Source organism: Crinia signifera, chromosome 4, assembly GCF_055691185.1.
Source record: "Crinia signifera chromosome 4, ASM5569118v1, whole genome shotgun sequence".
In the NCBI taxonomy this organism is placed as follows: domain Eukaryota; kingdom Metazoa; phylum Chordata; class Amphibia; order Anura; family Myobatrachidae; genus Crinia; species Crinia signifera.
The window spans coordinates 113949143-113965526 of NC_139220.1; the positions used below are offsets into that span (position 1 = coordinate 113949143).

General features: G+C 42.8%; 2 protein-coding genes across 4 annotated transcripts in view; one reads left to right on the forward strand and one right to left on the reverse strand.

Moving 5' to 3' along the window:
- Positions 1–5192, reverse strand: part of LOC146074320 (tetratricopeptide repeat protein 41-like) — a 51901-nt gene extending 46709 nt beyond the window's left edge. Inside the window, exon 1 of one of the 3 annotated variants that reach the window (XM_083182265.1) lies at positions 4834–5190. The gene's annotated coding sequence lies outside the window, so the exon portion shown is untranslated. Of the gene's footprint in view, positions 1–4833 lie in introns of all 3 variants that reach the window. The other 2 variants (XM_083182266.1, XM_083182267.1) reach the window with 2 other exon arrangements.
- Positions 5193–5307: 115 nt separating this feature from the next.
- HSP90B1 (heat shock protein 90 beta family member 1) lies at positions 5308–15885 on the forward strand. Its single transcript, XM_083182268.1, has 18 exons — positions 5308–5475; positions 6855–6957; positions 7296–7437; positions 7518–7634; positions 7764–8095; positions 9185–9296; positions 9424–9543; positions 10397–10513; positions 10986–11123; positions 11207–11284; positions 11387–11452; positions 11558–11827; positions 11918–12163; positions 12268–12404; positions 12547–12625; positions 13323–13478; positions 14198–14317; positions 15343–15885. Exons 1-18 carry the CDS (start codon positions 5427–5429, stop codon positions 15370–15372), a joined length of 2412 nt encoding a protein of 803 aa, XP_083038394.1. The 5' UTR covers positions 5308–5426; the 3' UTR covers positions 15373–15885.
- Positions 15886–16384: the final 499 nt, after the last annotated feature.

Consider the following 16384-nt stretch of genomic DNA (forward strand, 5'->3'; position numbering starts at 1 on the left):
ACCAGTAGTGTCCCTCACAAAATGTCCTAGTATTGCCCTCCATAGTCAGCACTGCATTGCACAGCATGCCAGCCCTCCCTTAGTCAGCACCACATTGCACTGCCAGCCCCCCTCCCCCATAGTCAGCACCCTCCCATACAAAGGGCCACATTGCACTGCCAGCCCCCCCTCCCCCATAGTCAGCCCTCTCTCCATACACAGGGCCACATTGGACTGCCAGCCCCCCTCCCCCATAGTCAGCACCCCCAAAAGATTTCTAAATGCAACCAGGTCACCTCCCCCCCCCCCCAAAACATTTCTAAATGCAGCCTTCTAAGCCAGCTCACCTCACCCTCACCCTAGCCAGCTCACCTCACCCTCACCCTAGCCAGCTCACCTCACCCTCACCCCCACCTTCAACAAAACAATTCTAAAAACAGACAGCTCTCCTGAGGCACCTGCCTCAGTGTCCCTTGCAGAGGGCTGCTGCTGCTGCTGGCGGTGTCGGCGTCTGACTTTGCTGCTAAGAAGGGACAGGTGCTGAGGTGCAGTGCAGTGCGCGGCTGGCGGCAGTTATCAGTCAGTCTCCTCCCGGCTGTCTGGAAGGGCACGGGCGGGACGTGTGCACGGCGTCAGGAAGTAGACAATGCGCATGTCTGCACACAGTCCCGCCCGCCCCAGCCTCAACGTCACCCAGCAGCATCCTCCGCCGCGTCCCTCTGCTAAGAGGACAGCGCGGAAGGATTTTTTTTTTTTCATACAGCAAGAATCTTTTGACTGGCGGGCCAGTAAAAACAAGTCAGCGGGCCACTCGTGGCCCGTGGGCCACGGGTTGAAGACCCCTGTTATAAAGGATATAACAGTATATAATTGATTATATTTATACTGCTTTATTATCCGCTTTAATAATATATATATTAGATCCTTATAACAATCCATTCTATGACAATTTCATTGTTTAGTGCTACTGTACTTTCCATTTGTTTTTAGTATTGTATTATCTAGGAATTTACATTTCCTTCTAGTAACTGCTTTCTGGGCAAAGCACCCAAACAAACGCCTGATTGCTTTACCTTAGGTCAGGCATGTCCAAAGTCCGCCCCGGGGCCAATTGTGGCCCGTGATGTCACTTTAAGTGGCCCGCAGCCTCCAGCCAGAAGCAGGCGGCTGGAGGCTGACATGGGACACACAGCACAGGACTCTAGAGGTGGGACCCCGGCGAGCGCGCCTTTACCTTGCTGGCTTGCTGTCTGCACTGGTGAGGAGGTGCCAGCTGCCACTGTGAGACGTGTTTGCCATCTTTCAGATGAGTATGTGTCCAACTCCTGCTGCTGCAATTAGTGAATGGGGCAGAGTGGAGGCATACAGTGAATGGGGGCAGAGTGGGGGAAATACAGAGAAGGGGGGTCAGGCGGGGAATATACAGTGAAGGGGCATGCTGGCGGACATACAGTGAGTGGGGGCACGCTGGGGGACATACAGTGAATGGGGGCAGAGTGGGAGACCATTCTGATGTGATTAATGGTTCAAAGAATGTCAGGCTGAATGGTCGGCCCCCACACATTTTCACCTCACCATATCTGTCCCTCTTTGTAAAAAGTTTGGACACCACTGTCTTAGGTAAATACATTGTTACATTAATTTTACCATATTCAAATGGGATTGGTACTAAATCCCGACGCCGGAATCCCAACCGCCAGGGATTGTAACTGCATCCCATTCAAATGTGCACTTTTAAAATGCTAAGATCCCTACTTAAAATCTAAATCTAGGCTGAAGGTGCCTGGGTTTCACTGAGAACATAAAACATGCACATATACTGTATCTTATAAACAATAATTATTTATTTATAAGTACCCAGAATTCATCTGGGGGTCAAGCTTTCAACTTTTTTGCTCCAACTGTATGGAACTCTCTTCCTCACACAGTCCGAGAAGCCCCCACTGTAGAATCCTTTAAAAATATACTAAAGACATACCTATTTACTCAAGCATTTCACTGATATCTACTGATAAGCTTGTTTTGTATATTGAGCTGTAAAGACAATTGTAAAGTACTTTGAGTCCTATTGGTAGAAAAGTGCTATATAAATATCATTATTATATTATTATTAATATTATTATTATTATTATTATTAATAAATAAAAAATATACACATAAAATAACATGGAACATGATACAGTTAATAAATAGATAATTCATCCTGAAGCAGTGGTTAAATTAAGGTATAATTCACAATCTTGTTTAGAGCCTGGAAGATATTTCAGTCTCTTATATAATTATGCTCTTTGAAATAATAAAATCTAATCAAATGTGAGTATTTCAGTGATGGAAAGTTCCAGTATATTACCCAGCTTGGGGTGTGATAATTACCCTAAAAGTTATTGCAAGACAGTCTTGGGCTAACACAAAGGGACTCATTGCTCCTGAGGAAGGTGTTAGCCCAAAACACCGAAATGCTTTGAGATTTGTTTGGGCTTCTTTCATCTTTGTACCGGAGACTGTCAACCTTGCCCACCTTCACTCCAATCTCCAGGGATAAAGTACCTTGTGTACCCTTCGCTAATACCCTTTTCAAACCAGTAAATGCAGGAACTGACCCGGGAAAATGGTCCCTGGATCAAGCAGGGACATTCTCGGGTTGGCCCCTTTCACACCAACCTTGTCCCTGCATTTTCTGGTGTGAGGGGGCAGCGGCGTCCAGGCAGCAGGGTCCAGACTGCGGGGATCTGGGCAGCGGCGGCTGGGGACGCTTGCTATTTGCCGGGCAGCGGGGCATAAAGCACTGCTGAATTTGAAAACATTTTGAAAAGACTGGCCAGACGCTGATTGGCGGAGAGCATCCGGCCAGTCTTTTCAATGTTTTCAAATCCACTCCCGCTTCCCGCTCCGTTGCCCAGCAAATAGAGCAAATAGCTCCCAGCCGCCGCTGCCAGGATCTCCGCAGTCTGGACCCCAGGTCCCGCCACCCAGACCCCTCTGCTTAAAAATGTCCATACTCCAACCTCCCGATCATAATGAAGAAAGCACACACTGCTAAAAATAGGTATGTATGTAAAGGGTACACACTGATCAGATAGTCACCCTGTCGGTTCAGAGCATTTATCTGATCTGAAGAGTTTACATGCAACATAACTCCCAACTTTTAAAACCTGAGATGTGGGACTCCTGTTTGCTGCAAAGCGGTATACTCCCGGTAAGAGGGTGTGACCTAGCCAAAAGGGGGCATGGCTTCACAGGGATGATGCTCCCATAAGCCACAACTCCCACTGACATCATTATGGCAGCATGGCCAGTGCCCTGAGAGCTGCTGGCCATGCCCCTGCTCCTCTGCCTCTATGAATGGACACTGTCAAACCCCCCCCCCAACCCCCACCGAGGGACTCTGCTGCTTATGAGTTGGGTGCAGGACAGTCACAGAAAATCTTGACTGTTATGAAAATCGGGTCAGTTAGGAGGTAAAGAAAAAGACTGCCCACAGGGCAAATCAGGCGCAAAAATTAACAATATATATGTTCTAAACAATATATGATACACAGCTTAGGAAATATGCTGCTCCCAAAGAAAAGACTGAGTCTTTTTTAACGAGAACAAGAAATATAACAAAGAAGAGAGCGCTCTCTTCTCAGTTAGGAGGTAAACTGCAAGCATGTACCGAGCTCCACTCTATAGTCTCTGTTCTTTTCTATGGTCGGCCCTATGGCAGTTGTAGCTTCCCTGAGTATGGCTATATGGTTCCCAGTCTTTGGTGTTGATCCTATTGGGTGCGTATGATTGACGTGTGCGAATCATAACGGCACAGGGTGCACTTTACGGTGGGTTGAATTTAACTTACAAGCGCTCGTACCTCCATAGGGGTGCGAGCAATTTTAAGCGAATTCGGCCCAGCAAAGGGTGCAAGATTGGGATGAATCGGGTGACATTTCCAGTGTTTAAACGCATGAAAACGGCACATGAATGGCACCTCGTACCCTTCGGACCCCTTTGAGGGAATCCAATAAGGAGCGAGCAGCTGCAAGAGGCTGCCAGTTGCCATAGTGAAGGTGTGTACGCAAGGGTAACTGGTCTCCCCTCCCTAGTAGCCACTTCTAGTGCCAGAATCAGGTTTGCTACAAAAATGAGTCTGGCTATACCGTAAGCGCAGCATAGAGCCACAATTACTTGTGAGTGTAAGCTGCTTGGACACATTGGCAATTGCTTTCAGGGACACATTCCATAACTTACTCCCCCATCGCCCCTCCATTTCATCACAGACTATCTAAATCTGTCCGTCGAAACTGTGTCTGACATCGCTGCTGCCTCCAGCTAATCCCATGTAGTAAGTATATCCTACAATGCTTAGATTGTAAGCTCTTTTGGCTGTTTTACCACTTGCTACATGCCTTTGTATGTCATTTATTCTCATAATGGAAAATGTTGTTTCTTTACAACAGCAAAATAATAATAAACACTAATCTGAAATAGATATCACTTGAATGGATAGGTGGACATAGAATAAATATGAAATAGATAGATAATATATATGACATGAACAGATATCTCTCTCATATAGGAGATAAATATGGCATTATGAGAATAAAAGAGAAATAGGGCTAAATTTACTACAGCTTCTAAAAATGAGTGGGTGATGTTGCCCATAGAAACTAATCAGATTTTATCATTTTCTATAATAGACAAATAATACAGGATGAAATTGATATGGGCAACATCACCTCATTTTATAGACGCTTTAGTAAATGCACCCCAATGGTCGGTAAATATGACAGGAGCAGTTAGACTTGAATAGATCCCACCACCATTGATTTCAGTGTTACCGGGAAGTGTCCCACTGAGTTAAGGAAAATAAGGACTTACTTTCCCCCTCCCATTCTCTGGGCTCCACTGACAGTAATCAGACATCTAAGAAACACACACTGACAGCAGCCCCATGTTCCCATAGCAACAGCACCGGCCTCCTGTAACTATGGTACACATCCCCGGAGCTAACCCGGAACCGCTTCTTATTGACCCTTCATTCATTGCCTGTAATACTGATAAACTTATATATGAATGGCTGCTGATTTTATGGCGCCCCCCACCGTCGCCAGCTGCACACCGCTCCTCTGTAGTAGCTGGATGAGGATACGGGGGAGCTGCTGCTGGTATCGACGTTTCCCTTTTAGAGAGTGTGGCCGGGGAGCTCTGGCCAATCACAGCGGGACACGCTCCTAGCGCTGAACATCGTACATGGAAGCCGCCAATTGGCCAGAGGTGACAGAGCGGCGTAGCGCGAGGAAGTAGGCTATTGGTTGGCTGGTGTGCGTGGTCGGCTGTCATTGGCGGGCACATTGCGTCCGCCCGGCTCCTGGCAGGGGCAGATATTAAAGCTTTGGACCCGGTTGAGGCGCAGTTGTTTTGTGAACAGCGGTTGTTGCGGAGAGCGGAGCAGCGCGGAGTGTGCGGCCACCATGAAGCAGTTATGGGCTGTTGGCCTGTGCCTCGTCCTCCTGGCGTGTGGTGAGTGCAACCGAGGGGTGTGCTGGCTGCCGGCCGTAAGAGAACCTCTGTCATCTTGTTTCTAGAAGCTTCCTGCCCGGTGTCCCTTCGCCGGCGGCTGCGTGGGGTGTGGGCGCGATCTGGAAATTTCCTTATACACGGTGACCGGGTGTGAGTTACGACCCGTGCTCTCTGTGCACTTGCTGGGTGTTATACACCCGAGTATCGCTGAGCCGACGCCGCACATGTGTACAGTATGTGTCATCACGGGCTCCGCTCTCTCACTGCGGCTTCCTGCTCCCTTTATACATGCTGCAAGCCGGGTTGTACTATTTCTATGGAAAATGCAGATTGTAGTTGTGTGTATTGTGGGGAGTTCTTTTTGCTTTCGCCCCCTTTCCATGTGAAATCACTGACCTACTGTATAGTGTATACTATAATCTGTGACTCCCTTCACATTATGCATGATCAAGTTTGAGCTGATATAAATTATTGATCAAGGTATTTAATAATTAACTTCTACAACATCCATTTAGAAATGGCTGGGCCTCCTGCAGTCTTCTCTACGTGTTAGATCTCGATACAACTTAAGCTTGATACAAATTGGGTGGTTGTGTACTTAATGATACAGATGATAGTTAATGATGTTTTGTGCATATCGCCCAGTGTGTATGGTCAATATCATTGATTATGCTGCAGGGCATTAACGACACCCCAACCCTGTCTTCTATACATGCAGCTCAATCTGGCAATCTCATCGGTGACTGCATGTATGGGGATGGGTGATGTCACTAACCGATATCGTGAACGATATTGGTCAGTGTGTGTATGCCGTTTCTGTGGGAATTGCTCTCTTGTACCCAGCATAAGGATTTAAATTAGTGGTGCTTGCTGACTTCAGCAGATGGACATGGTGAAGAGAAAAGGTTGGAATCTGATAAATGACTGACCCATGTGGTTAGTAAAATCTGTGAAGCTGGTCTTAATTGTGTGGGCACGTTAAGTCTGGCCTAACCTGGTAGAGAAAAAATGACAATATAGATATTTAAGTTAATGTTTAGATTGGGGAACCATAAAGAGTTATCTTTAATTTAGAAACTAAATAAGTTTATGATAGTGTCATTGTTTTACAGTGGTAGTTATGATCTTCAGTGCTCACATTTTACCATGTGGGACATACTAAAAGGAATGACAGTCTATTCTGCTGAAAAGGAATGCCAATTGACTATAATGTACCATGTTTTCAGGATGTCTGGCTGTGGAAGCAGCTAGACCAGCAAAATAAATCAAATCGCCACCTGTGTTGGGAGGAGTTACTTGAGAACTAGAGTCATTTATGGGAATAAATAAAGTAGTGTGCATTTATCTGTTTGTTTAACCTGAATATATTTGTTATACAGCAACTGTAAGAGCGGAAGATGAAGTAGACGTTGATGGTACTGTGGAGGATGACCTTGGAAAAAGCAGGGACGGTTCACGTACAGATGACGAAGTTGTAAGCAGGTCAGTTTTCCTGGTCTACTTTTTACTATTTGGGATGCATTTACCATAACTCTTGCCTCTTTGAAGAGCTTTCCTGGTTTTAAGGGGTTATGAGATATTAAATTTTAAGGTTCATCAATAGGTGGTTAGGTTTATTAGCTTAACTTCAAATAACCTAAACTTTAAGAATGAAGGATTCATTTTGCTAGGTACCACTATACAATGTACACATGTTGGTTAAGAACTTCCTTTCACCTATGATTGGAACACTTATCAGGAATGGCTTGCCTTATAGCTATTAAACATAATGCTGGATACAACTTATCAAGTAACATCACTTGTGACTTCCTCTGTTATAGGGAAGAGGAGGCGATTCAACTGGATGGCCTCAATGCTGCCCAAATAAAGGAAATCCGAGAGAAATCTGAAAAGTTTGCATTCCAGGCTGAAGTAAATAGAATGATGAAGCTTATTATTAATTCCCTGTACAAGAATAAGGAGGTAATAATCTTCTAATATGCTACTGTAAATGGCCTGATAACCTATGGTGGCAATCTTTAAACATTGCAATTTCTTCTCAGATTTTCCTGCGAGAATTAATTTCCAATGCTTCTGATGCTCTTGACAAGATTCGGTTAATGTCTTTGACTGATGATGTTGCCCTTGCTGCTAATGAAGAATTGACCATCAAAATTAAGGTATGTTCTGTTCATCAATAACCTTGTTAATGAAGTAGACACTGGCTGTTTGCTGTGTAATTCAAATGAAACTGCATAATGCCTGACCATAATGGCCCATATCACCTAATGTGTATGTGTTCACTTCAGTGTGATAAAGAGAAGAACATGCTGCATATAACAGATACAGGCATTGGGATGACAAAAGAGGAACTTGTCAAGAATTTGGGAACTATTGCTAAATCTGGCACCAGCGAATTTTTAAGCAAGCTAACAGAAGTCCAGGAAGATGGGCAATCCACCTCTGAGCTGATTGGCCAGTTTGGCGTTGGCTTCTATTCTGCCTTCCTAGTTGCCGATCGTGTAATTGTAACATCCAAACACAACAATGGCACACAGCACATATGGGAGTCTGACTCCAATGAATTCTTTGTGACTGAGGATCCTCGTGGGGATACACTGGGAAGAGGAACAACCATAACGTAAGTTTGTCATCTGCAATATATTTCAGTTACTACAAGGCTTGGCATAGAAACTACATTATTTAACAAGACCCTTATCAGATCAAAAGCCACTAGTTGCTTCCCTGTCCAGGTGGAGAGTCAGTGGTGGCACTGCTGATACCTCTATCAATACTGAAATTATCTCCCTTCCCTGTAGGCACTACATTACTGAGGGTATGATACAATTAGATGCTAGTTTCTTCATGTTCTTGTATCGCAAGAACACGTGCACCTGCAAAATGTCATTTCTAGGGGTAATTGCAACTGGGTTGTGTGTATTTTCTACCAAATGCAACCTGGGAGAAGTGTAGGAAAAAGTGGGTAAACCATCCTGGATCCCCAAATAATGACCACTGAGATAGCGGGACCTGTAGATGGCTCAGTGGCTAGAACAAAAGCATTTGAGGTTTTTAAGAGGGGTCAAATAATTTTGTCAGTGGCTTTTAGAAGACTTTGTAAAGTTCCAAAAAAAAACTATGACCTTTTCCAGTTCAAAGGCCCCTCTCCCATGTGTAACCCATTATCAATCTGTTAGGAAAAATTCACATAAGTGTTTGTTAATGGCAAAATGATGGAATTTCCATCCCTCCAAGTACATAATTTATTAGGTAAGGTTGTACTTTTTTTTTTTTTTTTTTTTTTTAAACCTGGTTTCCCCCCACAAAATAAAGTCCTGTCGAGAATCTGAGCTTGAAGTTGAGTTGTAATAAGCTGTCGCAGGGCTAAACCAGGTTGACTTGAGGTATGAGACTTGGGTCTATGTACCAAGCCTTGGAGCACTAAAGTGTAAGGAGAAAGTACTAACCAGTTCATGCTGCCATTTTTCACACAAGCTGCAACATGGGATTTAGGAACTGATTTGGCTGGTACTTTATCGCTGTTCTCTAGAAAGGCGGGTTCATAAGAAAAGGTTCTCCAATCAGCATCTTCTCTGCCTATCATAGATCTGTTGGATGGGATTGCACTTTTTTTTTTTTTTAGTGATTTTGGTTTAAACACTTCATATGGAGTAATCTTGTCATGTTAAAATAACTATGGTATAAAAATATATATTTTTATTTCTTACAGCTTGGTATTGAAAGAAGAAGCAACAGATTATCTTGAGCTGGAAACTATTAAAAACCTTGTGCGGAAATATTCTCAGTTTATTAATTTCCCAATATATGTTTGGAGCAGTAAGGTAAGCAGACTTTTAACTACTGTGACACTTAAATGTATTTTCATGGACTTTTTCTGAAACTTTGAAATCCATTCATGTATTCGGTGTTTCATGTAAACTTAATCGGTCTAATGTCTAAATTCTCTAGACTGAAACTGTAGAAGAGCCCATTGATGAAGAGGAAGCTAAAGAAGAGAAGGAGGAAGAGACTGATGAAGAAGCTGCTGTTGAAGAGGAGGATGAAGAGAAGAAACCCAAAACAAAGAAGGTAAGAATTGTTTGTCTTGTCCTCTAAACAATGTAATGCAGATTCTTAGCCTAGTGGTGTCCAAACCTACCCCCACCCAAAACTGGCACTACAGTCCGGCTGTAATTGAGATAGTTTGGGATGCACTGGCATGACAGACTTGCTATGGAGTAAAGGTCCATACACACTGGGCGACTATGCCCAGCGTGTATGGACAGCGATGATGCCAATCATCGCTGCGGGGTAAGCCGCTCAGTGCATACAGAGCGGCTTTCCCCCTGCCCGGCGCTGACTGAGGTAGGAGGACGGCTTTGCATAGCGCAGAGCTATGAAAAGCTGTCCTGAAACCCGCTCATCTGCTGGAATAACCAGCGGCTGAACGGCTTTCCCGGCGATGATACGGGAGCACAAAGCCGCGCTAATCGCCAGGGCATACACACTGGGCGGCTTTGAGCGACTTTCAGCTCAGTCGCCCAGTGTGTATGGGCCTGAAGCATTCCGCTCTTTCACATGTACACTAAAACTGGAGAATGGGTGGGACTCAACTTACATAAATAAAATCCCACATTATGTCACTGGACATTGTGTGCTGTCACCCCATAATGGCAATTTTGTGGGCCCCCCCCCCAAAACTATTTCCCATAGATTGGGGGTTTGGGGATAGAATCTAAAGTCCATATTGCTAACATGTCAAGTACAAAAAACCCTATCATGCATATTTTATGGAATGTGACTAGCTCAAACTATTAAACTTGTGTCTGCACAGGTGTGAAACTTTGTCAGCGAATGTTAGTGTTTCACCAAAATGACTGAATGCACAGTATATTGACTTTCCCTTATTAAGCTAATTGAGTATTTTACTTTTCTGTAACAGGTTGAGAAAACAATTTGGGACTGGGAACTTATGAATGACATTAAGCCAATCTGGCAGAGACCATCCAAAGAAGTTGAGGAGGATGAATACAAAGCTTTCTATAAGTCCTTCTCTAAGGTAATGCTCAGTGTGTTACAGAGTCAACTTAAAGCTTCTGAAACAAAAGTGAGGCTTTTTCCCATAGCAACCAATCGGATTCAAGCTATTTCTCTATTGCATTCTACAAAATGATGAACTGAACCTTGAAGCTTAGCCCTTAAGTCTGTATTTGTACATTTTTAAGTTCTGATGTCCGTCCTAAACCTATTTAGCATTTTTTTTTTTTTTTTTCTATCCCAAGATGGAAAAGAATAAATAAGAAATATTTGAGCTTAAATCAAAGGGGTGAATTCATTTAGGGGACATAAGTTGTTCCATAATGGCACACTGGTATCGACCATAGAGGTGCGCATGAAAATTGGCACTGTAATGGCTAACTACACTGGCACTTCTAATGTAACGGCATGCTAAGATATTACCGTGCAATTGATACATTGGAACTAATGCTAAGATACTAACACCTGAGCCTACATGTCCTACATGTCCACAGGAAAGTGATGATCCCATGGCTTACGTCCACTTCACTGCTGAAGGAGAGGTTACTTTCAAATCCATATTGTTCATTCCTGCCACTGCTCCACGTGGGCTGTTTGATGAATACGGCTCGAAGAGGAGTGACTTTATTAAGGTATACAGCATTTTGCACTTGGCATGGGTGCAGTGCAGAAGGTTCTTACAAGGTTTCGCTAACTGTAAAATATTTTGTTGCAGCTTTTTGTCCGCAGAGTCTTTATAACTGATGACTTCCATGACATGATGCCCAAATACTTGAACTTTGTCAAGGGAGTGGTAAGTTGTACATTGTTGTTCAGTCTGGTGTGTAATGAGTAACTGTTTGTAGCAGAAAAATAAAGCTTTTAATAACTTTAATTTTTATTTTTTATTCTGTAGGTTGATTCTGATGACCTGCCTTTGAATGTATCCAGAGAAACCCTGCAACAGCATAAATTACTAAAGGTAGGTATTCCGATAAGTCTTTCACTAGCCAATAACTAACAACAACCTTGCACCTCTTGTGAATACCCATTACAGCTAACATGGCTTTGTTTTGGCTCCCTGTAGGTTATTAGAAAGAAACTTGTTCGTAAGACTCTGGACATGATTAAGAAAATTGCAGAAGACAAGTACAATGGCACATTCTGGAAGGAATTTGGTACCAATGTTAAGCTTGGTGTGATTGAAGACCATTCTAACCGTACACGTCTGGCCAAGCTTCTCCGTTTCCAGTCTTCTAATCATAACACAGAGCTGACCAGCTTAGAGCAGTATGTGGAAAGGATGAAGGAAAAACAAGACAAAATCTACTTTATGGCTGGAGCAAGCAGGAAAGAGGTGAGACTCAGACTGCACAAGCATGAGGAATATGGAAATCTACATTAATCCAAGGCCACAAACTGATTTTCCTGCTTAATTTGTCTTCAGGTGGAATCCTCTCCATTTGTAGAAAGTCTCCTGAAGAATGGCTATGAAGTGGTCTTCCTGATCGAGCCTGTGGATGAGTACTGCATACAGGCTCTGCCAGAGTTTGATGGTAAGAGGTTCCAGAATGTTGCAAAGGAAGGGCTGAAATTTGATGAAAGTGAATCTGCTAAAGAAGCACGTGAAGCTCTGGAGAAGGAATTTGAACCTCTTCTAACTTGGATGAAGGATAAGGCTCTGAAGGATCAGGTAAGATTTACGTTGTCCAAATATTAACATCTGATTGATCAGCTTGTCATAAGTGCATATCAGATTAACCATTTTATTTATATTTTTTTTTTTCCCCCCACAAGATTGAAAAGGCTGTTCTATCTCAGCGTTTGACACAATCTCCTTGTGCACTTGTTGCTAGTCAGTATGGATGGTCAGGCAATATGGAAAGGATAATGAAGGCACAAGCTTACCAGACTGGAAAAGATATTTCCACAAGGTAGGGTTGTCTGTGTAGTGTTTTTTATAGCAGTACTTGCTAGAATTGTAGCTCATTAGTTGTCCGCGCTAGTATACACTATGCAGGACCTAGCTTGTGTGTGCATTCTGTCTGGTCTCATTTGTGTAACATTTATTCTCAGTTATTACTCAAGCCAGAAGAAGACTTTAGAAGTTAACCCAAGACATCCTTTAATTAAGGACCTGTTGAGAAGAGTAAAGGTGAGTAAATACTCTGAAATCTATCCAAGCACAAACCTAGTATTTATGGCTTGTTTTGTACTCTGTACGAAGTATTTAAGGCTGAATAGAGATGTACGTCCGAGTTCAACCATTCTTTAGTGTATTTGCTACATCCCTTTATTTAAATTGTGTATTGATTTTAATTTTGGACAAAATGTTTGTTGGTTGTATCCCTGGATGTTATTACCTAATAGATGTTTGTCCAACCTTATTTTAAATTGTCTGCTGACACCACACACACGTTGCGCATGTCTCCCCCTTAAATGTCTCTTTTCAGCATAAACCATCCCAATTTGTCCAATCTGTCTTCATAGCTCAAGTTCTCCAACACTTTTTGCTGTTCTATGATGTAGTGTTTATTTTTTGTAGTGCGTGGACCAGAATTGTAAAGTCTTCTAGATGTGATCTAAGGAATGCCTTGTAAAATGGCATAATTACATCTGAGTCCATAGCTCCCATGCCCCTTCTTATACAGGCTATATGAACTCTTAAAGGAGTGTAATCTTAACTCAAGAAAAGCGCTCTGGTTTAAATTGGCCAGTATAAAGTTTTAAAGGTCAATATTTTGACCTTCATGTTAGTGTTTTTTTGTATTTTGCATTTTATTTCTGAGGTTGGAAACAATATTGCCCAGGTATCTCTATACTTCAGTAACTTCTTTAATTCCCCCCACTAGGAAAATGAAGATGACCAAACTGTGTCAGACCTTGCAGTTGTACTTCTTGAGACTGCCACCTTACGTTCAGGATATCAGTTGCCTGACACGAAGGCATATGGAGACCGGATTGAAAGGATGCTACGGCTCAGTTTAAATATTGATCTTGATGCCAAGGTAAAAGCAAAATGTGGATGTGTACTGCATTGTGGGTTATGTTTGAAGTCTCCTGCAAAAGGTCCTTTTATGCATGATACTAAATTTATAAATTCAATTCTCCCTATGTGTGTGGTTTTTTTTTTGTTGTTTTTTTTAGATTTGTAACCCCACATTCATAGCTCATTGAGGGGTTGATTTATTAAGCTCGGTGAAGTGATAAACTGTCCGGTTTTTATCTACGCCCAATCGGCTCTTACCTTAAATTTTGAAACCAAGCCTGTAGCTTCACAGGTAGGAGCTGATTGGACGGTGATAATAACCAGACAGTTTATCACTTCACCGAGTTCAATAAATCTGCCCCTCAGTCATGTGCTGGCATTACCTATATAGGTAGCAGCTCTTATAGAACTGGTGGCAGCGGTAAGTCACATGGTGCATACAGTCTGGCTCTGTGTCGTTGGCAGACCTAGAGTTTAATATAATCTATATCTGTAATATTGGATGGTATAATATACCATGGCTTATAATGGTGTATTGGTTTTTTCCCCATTTTTAAACTGGGACTCCAGAAGGAGTGGAGTTGTCTAGAATAGGCAGTCATTATCCTATAGCTTTATACGAAAGCTACACGGGATGTATATAGGGTTGCTCTGTAAACTGCTGCCAATGATTATGTCCTAGCTGTCGATATTGCTTATTTAGGCCATTGCATTAAACCTCTTTTTTTATTCTTATAGGTGGAAGAGGAACCAGAAGAGCCGGAAGCTGCTGATGAAGCAGAAGAGGATTCGGATGTTGAAGAGGTTGATGCAGATGAAAGTGAAGACACAGCAGAAGCAGATCAAACAGACAAACAGGTGAGTGCAACTGAGATCAAGACTATTCGTGGTCTCGCTAGGCCTGCACAGATAGGCAGAGTAGCCCAAGAATGGGTACTTATGTAGTATCTGGGCTGCCGATTTTTTGATTGTATGCCTTAAGTTAAGGCATACAATCAGATGCGATATCGCATACGATGCGATGACCCGATTTTTCCATAGGATTCAATGTTAAAATGGACTGAGTCCATTTTAACATGGAATTCAATGGGAAAAAGGGGTCCTTTTCATACCCCTACTATCCAAGTGGGCATGGAGTTGGATATAAACCTGTGGCGAGCGTAGCGAGCCACCGAGCCCGAAGCGTGGCGAGCGACGCGAGCCACCGAGCCCGAAGCGTGGCGAGCGAAGCGAGCCCCGCGAGGGGACGGTATTCTGCGTCCCCTCGCGGGGCTCGCTACGCTCGCCACGCTTCGGGCTCGGTGGCTCGCTACGCTCGCCACAGGTTTATATCCAACTCCATGCCCACTTGGATAGTAGGGGTATGAAAAGGACCCCTTTTTCCCATTGAATTCCATGTTAAAATGGACTCAGTCCATTTTAACATTGAATCCTATGGAAAAATCGGGTCCATCGCATCGCATGCGATATGGTCGGGTGCGATGCGATGGACCCGATTTCAAAATCGGCAGCCCAGTTACTACATAAGTACCCAAGAATGTATTATCTATAATGGGTGAACAGCAGCACTGCAGAGATTACCAGGAAACTGGCACAAAGGCCATTTTCCTGTTATATAAATCTCTGGGAAAATGGCCACCACAGTTTTCCAGGAGACCTGGCATGCACAATAGAGTGCCCAGAATCTATAGTGCTGCTGGGTTGTGAGGAGGACAGTCTTCACACAGACCTCCTCTCTAGAAGTGCCTCTGAATGCAAAAATGTGTGTAAAATTCTAGTTTCTTTGTAGCCAGTATAGAATTGTCTAGCTTCAGGGGTCGCTTGACTTGTTGGGGTGCTGTGCCTAAATATAACCCTTTTGTTTGTTGTTTTTTTCTTTCTAGGAATCAACACATATAAAAGACGAGTTCTAAATGCCATTTCACAGTGGGGGTTGGGTTTTTATTTTTTACAGTGTTTGAGTTTTTGTTTTTTATATATAAACATTCCTCATGAATGTAAATTTGTACTATTTATGAGTGTAAGGTTGCAAAATCTTTCCACGTGAAGACGTTCTAAAGCCATGCAGGATTCATCGTCCGGATCTAACATGGCAGTAACATCTAACCAACTTGACTCGACAAGCACTGCAAGCTGAACTTTATTTGGAAGTTGGAGGGAAACTGCACTTAATGGATCATGGATATCCCCCTTGACATTGACTGACCTCTTATAACCCAAATGCTACCAATGTGGGACTGGACTCTGCCTCAAATGTAACATTTAAAGTGTAAAGATTATTTTTGTAAATAGGAAATGTCTTTTGAAAGACCCCTGGTTCTAAGCTGATGTTGCAGCATCTTGCCAGTTACTGTTGTCACAATGTTGCAGTGTGTTTCCACAATGATTTGCCTCTAAAAATAAAGTTGTAAGACTTTCTAAATGAACACCTGTGATATGGAATTTCTAGGTTGGTTTCAGTGTTAATACTACTCTGAAGTCTATGGATATTGAGGTATTCACTACATTTTCTGTGTCTGGATGTAGATAAATCATAGCTAGGAGTTTATGGATTTTTAACTTCAATATATTTGCCACACCTTTTAACGTTGAGTAATGTATAGAATTTGACATAAAATAAAGCATACAAGTGCTCAGTCCTCCATGCAACTTAAAGGGGCTTACCACAGTACTGTAAGTGCTAATAAGCTTGTGGACCATAAACCTTTTGATATGTAGTTAGTTTTCCTCATATATTCACTACATAATGAGTACTTAAAAGAATAAAAACAGACTTGACAAGAGGGTGTGGCGGGATTCAATAGGATGAGAGCTTTAGCGGCAATCATTTACACTTCAAAACCAGTTTGCTTTTGCAGTGTAAATGATTGCCGCTTTAAAAAAAAACTGGAGATTTCTTACCAAATCTTCCTAAATCATTCATCC

Excerpts from the sequence above, each read along its gene's own strand:
- HSP90B1 (XM_083182268.1), top strand. The coding sequence starts at position 5,427 with ATGAAGCAGTTATGGGCTGTTGGCCTGTGCCTCGTCCTCCTGGCGTGT. Across the intron at positions 9,297-9,423 it reads TATATGTTTGGAGCAGTAAG|ACTGAAACTGTAGAAGAGCC; the intron begins GTAAGCAGACTT and ends TAAATTCTCTAG. Across the intron at positions 11,124-11,206 it reads AGAGGAGTGACTTTATTAAG|CTTTTTGTCCGCAGAGTCTT; the intron begins GTATACAGCATT and ends ATTTTGTTGCAG.